This window comes from Notechis scutatus, chromosome Z, assembly GCF_049901735.1.
Source record: "Notechis scutatus isolate UNSWTSFEM ecotype Mainland chromosome Z, rNotScu1.2, whole genome shotgun sequence".
NCBI classification, from domain to species: Eukaryota; Metazoa; Chordata; class Lepidosauria; order Squamata; family Elapidae; genus Notechis; species Notechis scutatus.
Window position 1 is genome coordinate 60452923 of NC_142025.1, and position 13594 is coordinate 60466516.

A 13594-nucleotide genomic window follows, 5' to 3' on the forward strand; every position below is an offset into this window, starting at 1 on the left:
TAATGAATATAGAAAAGAAATAAGAATCCTAGACAATATTGTAAAAGGAAGATATGAGAATATTTTTTTAAAAATGAAATAAGTTAAGTTATGAACTGCAATTTGATAAAATAGGTTCAATGAATATAATATTTGGGAATATTTAAAAGAAAATAGAATAAGTAATAATGTGATATGAATTTCAACAAGAAAGATGGATATGTAACTGTAGTCATGTTTGTATTGAAATTAAACAATGAAGGGTCATAAATTATTATAAATATGTGCATCAATATTAGAATTATTAAGTGTGATGAATGTAAGGGGTGTGATTAATGTTGTTATTTCTGTTTGCATCAAAATGTATGATAATTAGGTGCCACACTGTTTACGTACTGATGATTATAGTAGAATAAATAAAAAACTTGATTAAAAAAAGAGAGAGGAGAGACAGAGAGAGGAGAGAAAAACAGAGAGGAGAGAAGAGAAAGAGAGAGGAGACACAGAGAAAGAGACAGGAGAGAAAGAGAGGAAGAAGAGAGAGAGAGGAGAGAGAGGTGAGAGAGAGGGAGGGGAAGAGAGAAAGGGAGGGAGGGAGAGGGAGAGCGTAAGAAAGAGAGAGGGAGAGTGTGTGATATGTAAAATTATACCTGTGAAATTATAAAGCAATGGTAACACCATTTTTAACCTCTGTGTTAACCTAAGATAATTTACTGGAATATTACGTAAGAATTCTCTATTGTTTTGTATAAAGTGTGTGTGTGTGTGTGTGTGTGTGTGTGTGTGTGTGTAGTTCAGAAGCCAGGAAAGGGGCAGAGACTGTATATTTGAATATATAAACCCCAGCCTTCCTGGGAACCAGGTCTTCTGCCAAGGGCAGAATTCCCTTTTGCAAAAGCTTCAGTATTCCCCAGTATTCAGATCTCTTAATACCCAAATGGTAGATTTTTATCACAATTGGCGCCCAATGTGGGGCTCAAGGACATCCAATTTACCACTGGCTGAGGTGAGCTATCTGCAGACCAGGGGGGTGCCCACGCTGTTTTCAGTGGCTGGTATGAGAGAGCTCCTTCTCCATGGGTGGATTGTGGATTTGCTCTTCAAATGGACTACTGGAGACCCTGAAAAGGAGCTGAAACAGACCAGGCACTGGTGCCCAGGTGAGTACTAGAACATAAGGGGTACTTAGTTAAGTCTCACTGGGTGATCTACCCCTCCTTGATTAATTGACGGTGATGTGTGCATGACTACATCTTCCTCTTGGAAGTACAGTGTTTTTGTTAAAGGAAACAGTTAAAGGAGGGAGTAAAAGTCTTGGGTGGAATATGGGGCTCCGAAACGGAATGTTTGTTAAGGATCCTGAAAAAGAAATTCCTTCTAATCTCCCTCTTCCCCCCCGGGGAAGTTATTATGTTAATAGAAGAAAGTGTATCTGAGTTGGTATACTGTGTACAATGCTTAGAGGCAGGTGTAAACCTCCTGTGATTAATGAAAATTAAGAACCATGGGTGTAACTTTGCGTGAAAGTGTGGAGTTCACGAAAACAATTAGGAAGAAGAAAACACAGTTGCTCTTAATATGATCACAGAAGTCATTTATGTAGAGTATGAAGAGAGTTGGTCCTAGAACACTCCCTTGCGGGACACCACTACGGACAGGTACAGAATTTGATAGGATGCTCCCAATTTTGACCATTTGTTGTCTGTTTGACAGGAATGCTTCTATCCAGTTATGCAGGTGTCCAGAGATACCATAAGATTTTAGTTTTAGGAGTAGTTTGTCATGTACCACTGAATCAAAGGCTTTTACAGAAGTCTATGTAGATTGCATCTATTGTTTTGCCCTGATCGAGTTGTGTAGTCCATAGGTTTTTGCAGTGTAAGAGTTGCAGATTACAGGATAGTTTTTTTCTGAAACCAAATTGTTTATTAGAGAGTAGGTTGTTTGTCTCTAAGTGGAGGATAATGGATTGGTTAATAATTGATTCCATGACTTTACAGGTGACGCAGCATAAGGAGATTGGTCTCTAATTTTCAACTAGGCTGGGGTCTTCCTTTTTGAAGATGGGGATGACTGTGGCTTGTGACCATAGGTTAGGCAAGGAGCTGGAAGATTTTTCAAAGATTATGCTTAAGAGGTTCGGCTATGGCAGTGGTTAGCTTTTTTAAGAAGTAGGCACATATTCCGTCCAGTCCAATAGATAGAGATGGTTTTAGATTGCATAGTGCTTTTTCATCATTGTCTTCTGTAAAATCGATATGTATTAGATCATTGTAGTTTTCTGTGGTTCGGCTAGGAAATACTGGGCATGATCCATTGCTGTTTACAAATACTGAGCCAAAGAATGTGTTAAAGATGTTGGCTTTAATTGTGTCGTCATTGCAGTCTTTACCATTAGGTCCTATCAGGGGTGGGATGGACCTTGAGTCTTCTAGTTTGTTGTTTACAAAATTGTAAAAAGTACGGGTGGAATTGGTGCGTAGATTTGTTTAATGTGATAATTGGTGCATTCAGTCTTTATCTGGTGGCATAAATTTTTGTATCGGCTTTTGAAGTTGGCAACATGACCAGATTTGTTTTTCTGCCAGAGTGATCTCTTTTTGGATTGGAGTTTCCTTATTGTTATGGGTAATCTGTTTTTTGTTTTGTTTTGGGAGTTGTTATTGGTACATATAGTTTGATGACTCTTTTGACTTCTAGTAAAAATATGTTGTAATGGTCTTCAATAGTTGGCATTCTGAATAATCAATCCATTCAAAGGCAATCCATAAAAGGGTTGACATGGAGAAAATAAACTTACGTGATTGTAAAATAAATGATATTCAATTTTTATGACAAACTTACTGGGATATTGTTCCCTGATGTGGAAAGACACTAAGGAATTGGAAAGGAGAAAATTACTTCATAACTAATCAGCATCAAAACTGGGTTGGCACAGACCGCAAGACTTCAGATTACAATTAGAACAAAAAGAACACACCTGCTGATACTTTCCAATGTACTTTAGATAATGTAAATACAAAGAATGATAGGGAGTATCTATACTCCTCTAGCAAGACCACAAGAACTATATGATCTGAATAACTGTTCACATTTCCAAAGGAAGGTGCCTGTTGAGATAACATCTCTTCATAAAACACTGTATTGCATCTTACCTGCATTAGATCAATGCCAGTGGCATAAAAGACTTGGTCAGATTTCTAATCACCTTCACATGTCCACCAAAGACAGCAGTGAATTTTGGACTACTATCAAGTATAGTGTTCTTCTTAATTAAAGGGATATAATAGTATCTCAAAACTTTTTATTTTCTTCTCAAACTATACCTCTAAATACTATACCTCTATAATATTAACTCAATAGCATTAAAAGTGTCCCATCGGAACCTGAATCTGCAAAGGAAAATGAGCTGGAAATGGAGCCAACTGAGATCAAGGCTTTGTTGGCTTCAGAGGAAAATGGGGAGGAGCATGCCAAGGCAGGCCAGGGTCTTTCGGGATTGGGATGGCTTGTAGACAGGGAGGAATGGGGGCAGGATGACCAAGAGAGGCTAAGCAGTGAACATGAGAGACAGAACTCAGGTGATGAGCAAGGACCACCCACTCCTAATCCTTGAGCACAGAGAGTGGAGAGAAGATAGGAACAGCACAGGCTGACCTGACTACTCAGGAGGAGAGCGCTCTGCCCCTCTCCATGAGACACACCTGAAACTTAAGGAGACGCTGTGGGGAGAGACATTTGTTGGGAACAAATGCTGAATTCATCGAGGGTTGTGTTCCATTGCTGATGTTGGATGGTTCCTGGACATTTTGCTTTATTTCTTGCTTCCTGGATTAATTGCCTTGTTCCTTTGCTTCCTGGACTAATTGACTTCTTCCCTTGTCCTGCTGGATTTCTTGTTTTGCAGCCAGAGGCTGCTGGAGGTGTGTGTGTGTGTGTGTGTGTGTGTGTGTGTGTGTGTGTGTGAGAGAGAGAGAGAGAGAGAGAGAGGGAGGGAGGGAGGGAGAGAGAAAAAGAGAGAGAGAGAGGGAGGGAGGGAGGGAGAGAGAGATCATTTTACTCTGGAACTTGCCAGAAACGTGGGAGCGTTTGGGAAACATTTGTAGCAATAAAGGGGCAGTTTGAACTATCAGCTGACTGTGATGCCTCTGTGCCATGCCCTGGGTCATCAGAACAAGTGTTGCTTTGAGTTCAAATAACCCGACAAATTTATAGTTGACTGGATAGTTAAGGCAATTGAAACTATACCTTAAAATCATTGTTGAATCGTCCGTAATTGACTCGACCCATGTTTTCTATCAGCAAATCCAGATTGGCACCTGCATTTCCAGTTATGTTCAATTTCAAGAATTTCCTTCTTTCAAGAATCCCCTGAGGAATCTAAATGAACAATAAAATTTAAAGTTAAACCAAAAACAAGACACAGTACAAAAGCTATGTCATTATCCACTTGTGTCATTTTCAGAAGTATCTGCATTTTGATGGGAGGTTTTAGAATGTGCATATCCCCAACTGTGTTAATTCATAATAGCAATAGCACCTAGACTTATATACCACTTCAAAATGCTTTACAGCCCTCTCTAAGCAATTTACAGAGTCAGCATATAATATGACTTGAATCAAAATTATAAGAGTCATTTTTATAATTCAAAATCTTTCAGGTGTTTTTTTTAAAATAAAATGAGTACTTTTTAAAAAATAAAATGAGTACTTTCCCCACCCTCTGTGGTCAGAAAGTTTAAATAACTGACAAAAAAACAAATAAGCATGGGTAGCTGTATAAAAAAATATTAAAACAACCCCGTCTACTTGTTTTGTTCTTTTTAAAAGACAAACATCCATCCTCGTTTCTCTGATGTCATAAATCACTCTTGTTATATAGCAAGACCTCTTTATTGGATTTAGTACATTCTACCATTTCTTGATTTAAAAAAGGATGGAAATCTTTAGGTTGTTAGGCTCACATTTAACATTTTTTTGAAATAAAAGAACCACAGATGGCACATTGATGCAAAATGCATAGAGCTATACATGAAAAGAGAGTTTGGGAGGTTCCTAGCTCTTAAAAAATGTATTAACTCTACTGTAATATTTGACTATACTTTTAGATTCTGCTTCAAATTGATGAGAAATGGTACCACCAATTTTCAGCAATAGTAGTTAGAGGAGCCAGGAATTAAAAGAAGAAATTTGAAGTGGGGGGAGAATTCCAAACATTATGATCTCAAGCCAGGATTGAAAAATCCTGGTTGTGAACTTGCCAAGTTCACATCCTCTTATCTTTCTCCTTCCATTGATAGTTTTTTTATCTCAGAGAAATCATAGTGTTTACTATGATTTACAATCTGCTTTGATAATAATAGTTATAATCACCATTCAAATCAATTTGCAAACCTATTGCTAGCCAAAGTTACATAACCATATTTGAAATCTAATACTGTCTAAATAAATCTATCACTTCCTTGCTCCTCTCATTGCCAACACAATGTTAAAGGACAAGAGAGAATCTTCTTCATGTATCTTTAATTAAAACACTGACATGAGAGCACACGTGGCTTTGGCTCAGCATCATCTCAGAAAATATGCATTTCAATGCATTCTTTCTGATTTTTAGTAAACCATCAGAACAGATCATTCAGAACATAATTGGCTATGATATTTATAAGTAAACAATTTAAGTTTAGTATCACTTATTTTATGAGTACAGTATATTGTCATGACTATGTGATATCAGGCATTATTTTTCATAGTTGCCCTAAATCTGCAGAAAAGGAATACCTTGATAAGCTAAAATTAGTATTTTGCAGTTATATAGGATCCATAGCCATGAAAAGTAACCAGAAATTATTTTGACAATAGAACCCCAAGACTCATTCATCTGAATTTATACTAAACCACAGTATTGGCATATTTCTAACAAACTATTTTTAATACATTTTTACAAGGAATCTTGGGATTTGCCTAATAGAGCAAAATGAAGTTACGAACAGTATTAACATTGTTACCAAGCCATTATAAAATTAAAATATGTATAAATAAGTATAACAATATAAGCAAATTTATCCATCAGTAACCATATCAGGAAATAATTAGCCTTCACCAAGCATCACAGAATTGATCTTACTTAGAAGGCAGTAGTTATTTGGCATTCTTTTTGTATAATTATTATTACATTGTATACAGCAGTGGTCCCCAACCTTTTTGTACCAGGGACCGGTTTCAAGCAGAAACATTTTTTCAAGGACCGGGGGAGAATCCGAGTTTGGTAGTTTGCTTGCAGACGTTTCATTACCTGACTAGGTAACATCTGATGTTGTTACCTAGTCGGGTAATAAAACGCCTGCCAGCAAACCACCAAGTTCAGGGAGCGCCTCGGCCCTGCCTCCCTCAGCCCCATCCCTCAGGTGTCTCCCTCCCTCCCTCCCTCAGGTGTCTGCCTCGTTCCTCTCTCAGTCGCTCTCTCGCTCCTCAGCAGCCCAAGAAGCCGGGGGTGGCTTTTTCCTGTCGCCACAGCTTCCCGAGCGCCCGTTTCACCACCCCCGCCGCCCGCCGCTCGCGGTTCAATCCACAGTGCTCCGTTCTGCCTGCCTGCCTGCCTGCCTTCTTCGTTTCGGAGCAGCTTGGCTGATAAAAGAGGCGAATAGTTATTATTCTCAGCCGAAGCTGCTCCTAAACAACCAGACAGGCAGGCAGGCAGAACGGAGCACTGTGGATTGAACCGCGAGCGGCGGGCGGGCGGGGTGGGGTGAAGCGGGCGCCGGGAAGCTGCGGCGACAGGAAAAGCCACCCCGGCTTCTTTGAAGCAGTTTCTTCCTGGGCTGGTGGAGGAGCGAAAGCGACTGAGAGCTGAGCCAGAGAGCAGGACAGGCTTCGGTTGCTTCCTCCCTCCCCTTCTTTCATTTGTGTCCTTGATCCCCGATCCCAGCAGCATTCACCGAAGGCGAAGAAAGCCGCCATTTTTTTTTATTTTTTTTTCTTTGCGGCCCGGTAAAGAGTGCTCCACGGACCGGTACCGGTCCGCGGCCCGGTGGTTGGGGACCCCTGGTATACAGGAGACAGGATAATCCCTCAGAAAATAATAGATAGATAGATAGATAGATAGATAGATAGATGTAATCATAGCTGTAATCACAAGAAAGCAGTTGTGATATGGTGCTTTACCCCATCCACAGAAATGTAGGCCCGATCACGAATGCCATCAAATGAAGAAAGAATTTCCTTACTATAGTTTCTTGGTAACTTTGTTCTGTATAATGCGTATCCAAAATACTTGAACAACAAAATAAAGACAAACAAATATTGAAAATTATTTTAAGCAAGCATTGCATTTTTATAATGTAGCTACATTTATATCAATTTATATAGATATCTCACAACTGCAATTGGAAAACAAAAATGGGGCTCAAAGTAAACTTGTTTTTTTACATTTTTTTAACAACAAATTATAATATGCAGGTTTAAAGGTTTAAAACTAACATCAAATATTTGGTATTTAAGAGTCACTATTATCTTCAGGTATTTAGCAAGGAATGGTGGGGGGAAATGGGACTTTGGGTGCTCTGTATCAACATTGGCAATTCTCTTGTAAGTATTACAAACAAATATGTTACTGTAGTTGGACAAGAACTGTTGAGGAGAGTTTGGAAAATCATTATGCAATATAAAAACATTTATAATTAGTTTGTTTGAGATTAAGAGTGTGGAAAGACATAGATGTATAGTTCTTATCAGCATATCCTCTGAATTGAACTAGTGAACATGGAAATAATTAGGTCTATCATCTGGAAAATATTTGTTAATTTTGATAGAGGATGTCATAACGTATAAGAAAGATAACATAAAAGAGAGTCAAATCAACCATTCTTAAGTTTGGTATTGTGGTAAAAAAATAGGGTCAACAATCAGCATGTTTAAATAAAAGTAGAATTAAATCTGTTACCACTCAGTAAGCATAGTGCTAGGGAACATTGTTGAAGGAGACATAGAATGAAATGGTCTACTAATGGTCTACTGGCTATTCCAAAGGTGCTTTTTCAAGAGGCAACTGGACTTTCTGATTTTTCTGGATGACTGAGAATGTCCATAGAAATTGACTAGCTAGTGTTTTCAATAGTCCTCAGACTCTGATATAATTCCTATAAATAAGCATGTCCCTAAACCAACTTGTTACTTATTCTTTGCAGATAAACATATCTATAATAAGTATTTACTGCTTGCTTTTCTAGATTTTTCAGAGTTTAACCTTTGATCAGAAGCTCCGAAACAAGATTTTCTTTGTGCTACATGTTAAGATAAAGATCTTTCCTTATGTGAAACATAGGAATGTATATTGAGTAAATTTGCTGTCTACTTGTTTAATTTTCGTACAATTTCTGTACTGCCTTTTTTGTAAACTCCAGAATTTTTCCTCTATCTAGAAATTATCACTTCTTATCTCACTAATAAAAACTATATTTAAATTAATGTTTTAAAAGGAGATTATTGTATTTAATGGTAACTACAAATTAATCTTGCCAATCCCAATTTTATGGTATGGGAGAAACACCTAAAACGTTTTATTTTGCAATAGAAAAGCCATCATAAAAACAGTGAGGTAATTAAACATTTAGAATATTTAATGAAGCAGAAGAGTTGTAGACACAGTAGTTAGAATGCAATACTGCAGGATACTTCTGCTGGTTGCCTGCAATCTGGCAGTTCTAATCTCACCAGGCTCAAGGTTAACTCAGCCTTTCATCCTTCCAAGGTCAGTAAAATGGGGACCCAGATTGTTGGGAGCAATATGCTGATTCTGTAAACTGCTTAGAGAGGGCTGTAAAGCACTGTAAAGCAGTATATAAGTCTAAGTGCTATTGCTATTTTAGAAGGCTTTCACAACAAATATTAAAATAATAGTAACTAAGACCCATGGGGAAGGATTATGAAATTTTTTCTATCCAGAACAATGGAAAACATTATTAGAACTCCTGCTCAGCTTCTACAAGTTGAACTGGACTTTACCTTTTATTAAAATCTGGTTTGGTAAACTTTTAGAAATAATGGGTAATATTTGGATTTGCTATTGGGTAATATTTGGATTTGCTATTCCAACAAAACAGCTGGAGATCTTCTTTAAATGAATGTTGGACAAGTATTCTCTTTCTATGCCAACCATTACCTTAGAATCCAAGAAGTGGTGAGACTTATTTATAATTTGGACACTAGGAGGAATAAGAACTACATGGTGATAACTAAATTCTGATACTTATAGAAGTTGAAATTAGACCAAAACTAAGCTAAACATTTAATCAATATAACTTGGCAACATTTAATCAAAATATTTGGCAACTATTTACAGCTTTTAATTGTTTAATTAGTAAACAATGTTTTCAGTAGTAATTGAAGATGTATGCATTTTTGTCAGTATATTCATGAACTGGAATAGAGCTTGGAAACAAGGTCAGCCAATGAATAGGCATAGCAACTAAATCAGCCAATGAGGATAGTTTGGAAACTGAAACTAGAAGTAGCCTAGGCTGGAAACTGAAACTAAAAGTAGCTCTATGTTGAGCTTTGCAGCTATGTTGAGCTCTGAGCCTGCCTATTGTGATGAAACTGCTTCTCTCTTCTTGCTTGCCTGCTGATCTATTGAAGATGAAATTAACTTGCTTGCTGAAGACTGGAGCTCTGCTCTGAACTTGCAACATGTTTCTGTTTGACTTTGCTCCATGTTGGAGAAATCTACAACTGGTTTGTAAAATCTATTTATGTTTATAAAGATGTTAAATCAGCCATCTGTGTTTATTTTTCTGGCACTGAATTATGTGGGAAGTGTATTCATTTTATGACTCAAAGCTCATGATGAAAAAGGGATGTTTCCTTTTGAAATGAGAAAAGGCAGTACCAAGCACTGATTAGAACTGATCTTGGAATGTTTTTGAAGTGCTGGGAACTATCACACATTTTGGAATGCTTTTGAAATGCTAGATACCGGATAAAGAAGTGTCTGTTACGAGCTAGGTACCATGAAAGATAATAAATGTAACTTGTATCCTGAAAGATAGATTGTAAATCAAGCCATTTGTATACGGGGGGGAGTAGTAGGGGTAGTTTTGGGTATAAGAGTAGAGCCTTTAAGCTTTGCCTTCGTTCCTCCCACCTGCCAGGGCAGGAACCCGTTTCTGCAGAAATGCTACAATAAAGCCTTTTTCCTTGGATCAACTTTGAATCCTGGTGGTTTTTCTTAGCCACAATCTCATAATTATCACTGCTAAACTCAATGATTTTGGCAAAATCCTTAGAGATTCTGACATTGTAGTCATTCTCAGATTGAGGATCTTCAGCATTATTTTTATATGCCTGTAAAATTTATCACTCTATTAAAGGAATATTGAAAAAATGATAGTCAAACTATCTTTTACTAATTTTAGTGAAAGTATTACAGATAAGCACAAATAAATGCTTAAATCATGTATGAGTACAGCCGATGTTGAATAAAAGTGTACTTTAAAATTTTGTAATGCCACTGGGCATATATAATTATTTATTATGTGTAAAATTGTACACATTATCGTCCATTTCAAGTTTTTGTGTATTTGTGTTTATATAGTGTGAATGTTTTAATACAAAATTTTATATAATAAATAGGGGGCAGCAATAGAAACAGGGAATAAGCTTCATATCTCTGTTCAGACAAATCTCCCATTTTTTTATTCTATAAAAGTTGTTCAATACTTTAATACAAATCTCTAATTCTTTTTTTATCATTATCTTCCAGCTTCTGACACTACTCCAGAGAAAGTCTGTTTCAAATTTTTTCTACAAAACATTATTTCTGTAATTAGATTTATTTCTCCATCTTCATAACCCATTTACTGAGTTCAAATCAAAATCCCTGACTAATCTAGAGTCCTTTTATTCAACCACCATTTCTATTTATAGCTCTCACATTTATTTTATATCACCTACACTAGTCACCACTCCCTTTCTGATACATTTCACTTCTTAAGAATTCAGTATCAAAACAGAAACTCAAGTTCTCCATTAATAGTGCAGAATATGCAAATGGTACAAACTTCCTATGTTTATACACTTCTTCTAAAAGGTACAACAGAGAATAGAATAGCCTAACTCCCCCAGTAATTGAAAAGATAAATTAAAAATGAGTAAATAATTTTACATGGCATACATAATTTAATAAACTGCCCAAATTGTGGGTCAAAAAGTCTGTGTAGGGATCAACTTTTACCTGCTTTAATTGAACAAACGTCAAAGGATACATGCTTTTAATTGGTCCAGATGGGGAAAAATCATTCAGAAGTTCAGTCACTGTTCCAACCTATAATGGAGCAAAAATGGAGCAATAATTTGCATTGAAATAAATGCAGAACAACAACACGATCATTCTAAACAATGCTTACAAAAATATTTATCAGAATTTGCTCTAAAGAAATCTATTTAAGATATACAACAGTATATGTATAGGAACCATTTAGTCCTTCTGCCTGTAGAAGCTGTTTTCATATTCTTAACTGAATTCTCATACAAGCATCTTGAAGGGTGTAGTAATTCAAAATGCATGTCAGTTCCATGTAGGGATAATGTGAAAACTCAGTGAAAAAAATTATTATTCCTCCAGAGCTTATATTTTATAATTAATTTTATTGACATAATGTAAATGAACCACCTTATCCTGAAGATATGATTCTTTCCTGAAACTAAATTTCCTGATGTGTTAATTCTAATTAAACTTTTGTCAGGGTTCTTGCACATTTTTCAACTACACACTGTAAAGGAAGAGCTCCATTTTTTTCCAGCTTCATGACAAAGTTCAAATTTTCCACCTTCAATCTCCAAACCACACCACTACAAAGCACACAATTTTTTTTGGCCTTTTATTTAAAAATAGATCTTCCTAATCACTAAATCAAAATTTCCCAACTCATCACATTGCAAATGGCTATGTAATATACATTTATTTACCTTCATCATTTTAACTTCTCCATATGCAAACTTAGGAGTTGTTGGAGGTATAGGCCCCTTTGGCAAATCCTTGTACTGAAATAGGAATGAAAAAACATGCATACATACATACATACATACATACATTCTTCAGCATTTGAAAAATCAATTTTCTCATTCTTGTGTAAATAAGCTTATATGATCTTGGGTTGCTGTGGTATCATTACTAAGTCTGGAACCCTTGAGATTTGTTGGGATTAAATCCACCAGCACCATCACTTCCTAGCCAAAATTGTTAGGACTTATGGCAATTGTAATCTCACCACATCTTCACTACATTGGTAACAATTATATACAATGAGGAGGCTTCCATGAATTCCATTTTTTTTCATTTCTGCTACGACAATTTTAAATCTAGAATCTAGACTAATTTAAAAATTTGAAGAACAACTTTGGAAATGTTTCTTACACATATCTCACAAAAATGGCTATTCCTCAGAAAAAAATGTGAGACATTCTTCTTGCTTCTGTAGATAATCCTTTGCTCTCTTTTTATTTACTATAACCAAATACTTATTTTCTGCTGCAATTGAGATACTTTATATCCAGCCTGCAAAGGGTTACATTAACACTCCCACATTTAGGATGGAAAAATCCAGAAAACCACCAGATAGCAGAAAACATTTAGATTTTTTTCTGTACCCATTTGCTGCAATCTATTGAGCCTCCAGATTTTTCTGAAAACATTCACCTGAATTTTGTCATCAAATCTGAGAAATCTTGCTTGACTGAATCAGACTACTATGGAGCCCAGATTCATCTCGCAACAGTAGGTACTTTAGGGTCTTGACTAAATTAGAAGTCAAAACAAATCCAGGGTAAGAAGTGATGTTTCAAAAAGAAACTCACCATGCCAATGACTTCTCTGACAGCAAAATACTTCTCTGTAAGATCCCCTGCTTCACTCAATGGGGCATCATAATCATAACTAGTAGGTTGTGCCATGTATGGTATATTGGCTCCTGTGAGAAGAAGCAGATTGTAATTAGGATATTTGATTGCCTTCACTGAATTATAGGTTTAGGAGACTTTATAATGTCCTCAGTGTGTCAGTACATTGCATGTACTTTATAGCTGGTAAGATACCTGCTGTAGTATATTGACTTGCAAGCAATTGCTATATTTGAGATACTAGCTTGGTATAACAGCATGAACATCAGTGGTGGGATTCAAATTTTTTTGCTACCGGTTCTGTGCGTGTGGCTTGGTGGGCATGGCAGGGGAAGGATGCTGTAAAATCTCCAGTCAGAGGTAGTGTTTGCCGGTTCTCCAAACTACTCAAAATGTCCATTACCGGTTCTCCAGAACTGGTCAGTACCTGCTGAATACCACCTCTGATAAACATGTTTAGAGTACAATTAAACTTTAGTTGGATTTGTAAAATACTGACCCAAAAGCATCCAAAGTGATGATCCTTATCATTCATATAATGGCTTAAATCACAAATATAACTAGTAACCTTATTTGCACTTATTTCTTTACTAACAGGTATTGTACTAAAAACCTTGACTGACCAAAGCCATAATTGATAGTAACATCATTATCTTTCTCATGTACAGAAGGAGCGGTATCAGAATTATAAGAACTAGATTGCAAGAGTGTTTGGGCAGATTTT

The 13594-nt window shown here is 36.5% G+C and overlaps 1 protein-coding gene across 5 annotated transcripts in view; it reads right to left on the reverse strand.

Moving 5' to 3' along the window:
- The window catches only part of GLB1 (galactosidase beta 1), a 102191-nt gene that overhangs the window by 10958 nt on the left and 77639 nt on the right, over positions 1–13594 (reverse strand). For 3 of the 5 annotated variants that reach the window (XM_087948288.1, XM_026678460.2, XM_087948289.1), the window contains 5 exons: positions 12829–12941; positions 11941–12015; positions 11207–11296; positions 7141–7248; positions 4228–4359 (listed from right to left, as the gene is read on the reverse strand). In XM_087948288.1, the coding sequence (XP_087804414.1) occupies positions 4228–4359; positions 7141–7248; positions 11207–11296; positions 11941–12015; positions 12829–12941 (518 nt within the window). The remainder of the gene's footprint in view (positions 1–4227; positions 4360–7140; positions 7249–11206; positions 11297–11940; positions 12016–12828; positions 12942–13594) is intronic. The other 2 variants (XM_087948290.1, XM_087948287.1) reach the window with 1 other exon arrangement.